This window comes from Frankliniella occidentalis, unplaced genomic scaffold, assembly GCF_000697945.3.
Source record: "Frankliniella occidentalis isolate FOCC.00 unplaced genomic scaffold, Focc_3.1 Scaffold24, whole genome shotgun sequence".
Classification (NCBI taxonomy): Eukaryota; Metazoa; Arthropoda; class Insecta; order Thysanoptera; family Thripidae; genus Frankliniella; species Frankliniella occidentalis.
The window spans coordinates 2,273,938-2,275,895 of NW_026267154.1; the positions used below are offsets into that span (position 1 = coordinate 2,273,938).

The window sequence follows — 1,958 nt, forward strand, 5'->3', positions numbered from 1 at the left end:
TTTTTGAAATATTTCTCATGAATACTTTTCCGGAAAATTAAAATCCCATTTTGAACACAGCGTACCTGTCCACGACGCGCACGATGGCATAGATGTCACCGTGGGCGTGCTCGATGATCTCCGGCAGCGGGCGCACGTAGATCTCCGGGGCGTGCAGGTTGACGCGCTGCACGCGCACGCGTACGCGCGCCTGGCTCTTGTGCTTGGCGCCGAGCACCGTGTCGTCCTGGGCGCCGCGGTCGCGCGCCACCACCGTCAGCTCGTGGGCCGTCTGCTCGCTTAGCAGCAGCGGCCTGGTGACGGACACGACGCCCGTGGTCGGGTGCACTGCCCACTGCTCGGCCTGCCAGTCGCTCAGCGCGTAGTACACCTCGCCGTTGGGGCCCAGGTCGGCGTCCTCGGCGGCGACGCGCGCCACGCTGCTGTGTGGCGGCGCGTCCTCGGCCACCTGCACCTCGTACTCGGTGGGGTAGAAGAGCGGCGTGAGGTCGTTGACGTCGAGCACGCGCACATGGACCGTCGTGTTGGCCTCGAGCACGGCGCCGGTGGCGTTGCCGCGGAGGGTGCCCGTCGCGCGCACCACCAGGGTGTACTTGTCGCGCCGCTCGCGGTTCAGCACGTCCGTGTTGCCCGCGCGCGTGCGCAGCTGCAGGAAGCAGAAGTCGCCCACGACGCGCTCCTCGGCCTTGAAGAAGCGGTCGCGGTCGCCCGCCACGATGCGGAACACCACGTCGGGCGTGGTCGGGGAGGTGTCGCTGCTGACGGGCGCGCCGGGGCCCTCGAGCAGGATGCCCATGCGCTCCTCCGGCACCAGCAGCGTGCGACCGGGCGAGTTCTCCGGCACGGACGCCGAGTACGATTCGCGGGTGAACCGGAAGGGCGGCGGCTGGTAGCGCCGCGGCGGCTCGTCCGCGCGCACGCCGATCAGGGTGTGGCTGGGCGGCGGGGGCCGCGACGGACGCACGGCGGGCAGCGGGGGCAGCACCACCTTCTGCAACAGAGAGACCGAGCACTTAGAAACATGACCTCGGTAGTCAGGGGTACTTCACACGAAGAAAAATCAGTGGAAAATTGGGTTGGAAATTTCCAAAATTTTCCGGAAAATTTCCGACAGTTTCCGAAAATATATGGAAAATAACGGAAAACTCTCCAAAATCTGGTAAATTTTTCATTTTTTCCCGGAAATTTTCCGTCTTTACTACTTTTCCGGAAACTTTCCAGGGCTTCCAATCTTCGTGTACAGTTAAAAGAACTGAAAAATTTAGAATAAACCCGGAAAATTTGGGAGGAAAATCCCATCCTCCTTTCATCAAATTAAGAGAGCGTGTAGAAGGCGGTGATTGCTTGCGCTTGCAGTCATGATGGTAAAGGGAACCCTCGGCATCCGAACGCCTCATCACGTCTGCCGAAGGTACCCCCCTCCCCCACCCCAGCACCGCTGCAGTGTACGCGACAGTGCACGCGATCAAACGACGCCTCGAGGACGGTCCTCTCTCTCTCTGGAGTCCCTCGTTAAGGCAGAGCACGCCCCGAGCTCCATCACTTGCTCAGCTTCAGCTCGGCTTCAGCCCAGAGCCGTGTGCCCGCACGACCCCATTTACATCCCCCCTGTCACCAGCGATAATTATGCTACGAACGAGGGAGTTAAATGTTTATTGCTCGCGAATATAAAGTAACATTGTTCCTGACGCCCCCCCCCCTATACCTCCGCCGGTCGTTACACTTGTTTTGCAAGCAAGGCGGCGACACAGCCGGCGCTACAGCGACGACTCTCTCAATCCAGAGCCGCTGATTCGCACCCAAACTTTTTCTTTCTCTCGCCCCCCCCCCCCTTCAGCCATTCCCTTTACCTTGCCGGTCGGCTGCCTCGCCACCCCTTTCCCCCAACGAAGGGCGCTGGTGGCGACGTAATACATGCAATCGTGGACGGCAACTTCCGCGCCACCCGTCCCGCCCCC

The 1,958-nt window shown here is 61.1% G+C and overlaps 1 protein-coding gene across 1 annotated transcript in view; it reads right to left on the reverse strand.

The window, feature by feature from the left end:
• Positions 1–37: 37 nt before the first annotated feature.
• The window catches only part of LOC113216318 (protocadherin-16-like), a 94,661-nt gene continuing 92,740 nt past the window's right edge, over positions 38–1,958 (reverse strand). Inside the window, exon 4 of the mRNA XM_052265112.1 lies at positions 38–991. Coding sequence (XP_052121072.1) covers positions 38–991 — 954 coding nt within the window. The remainder of the gene's footprint in view (positions 992–1,958) is intronic.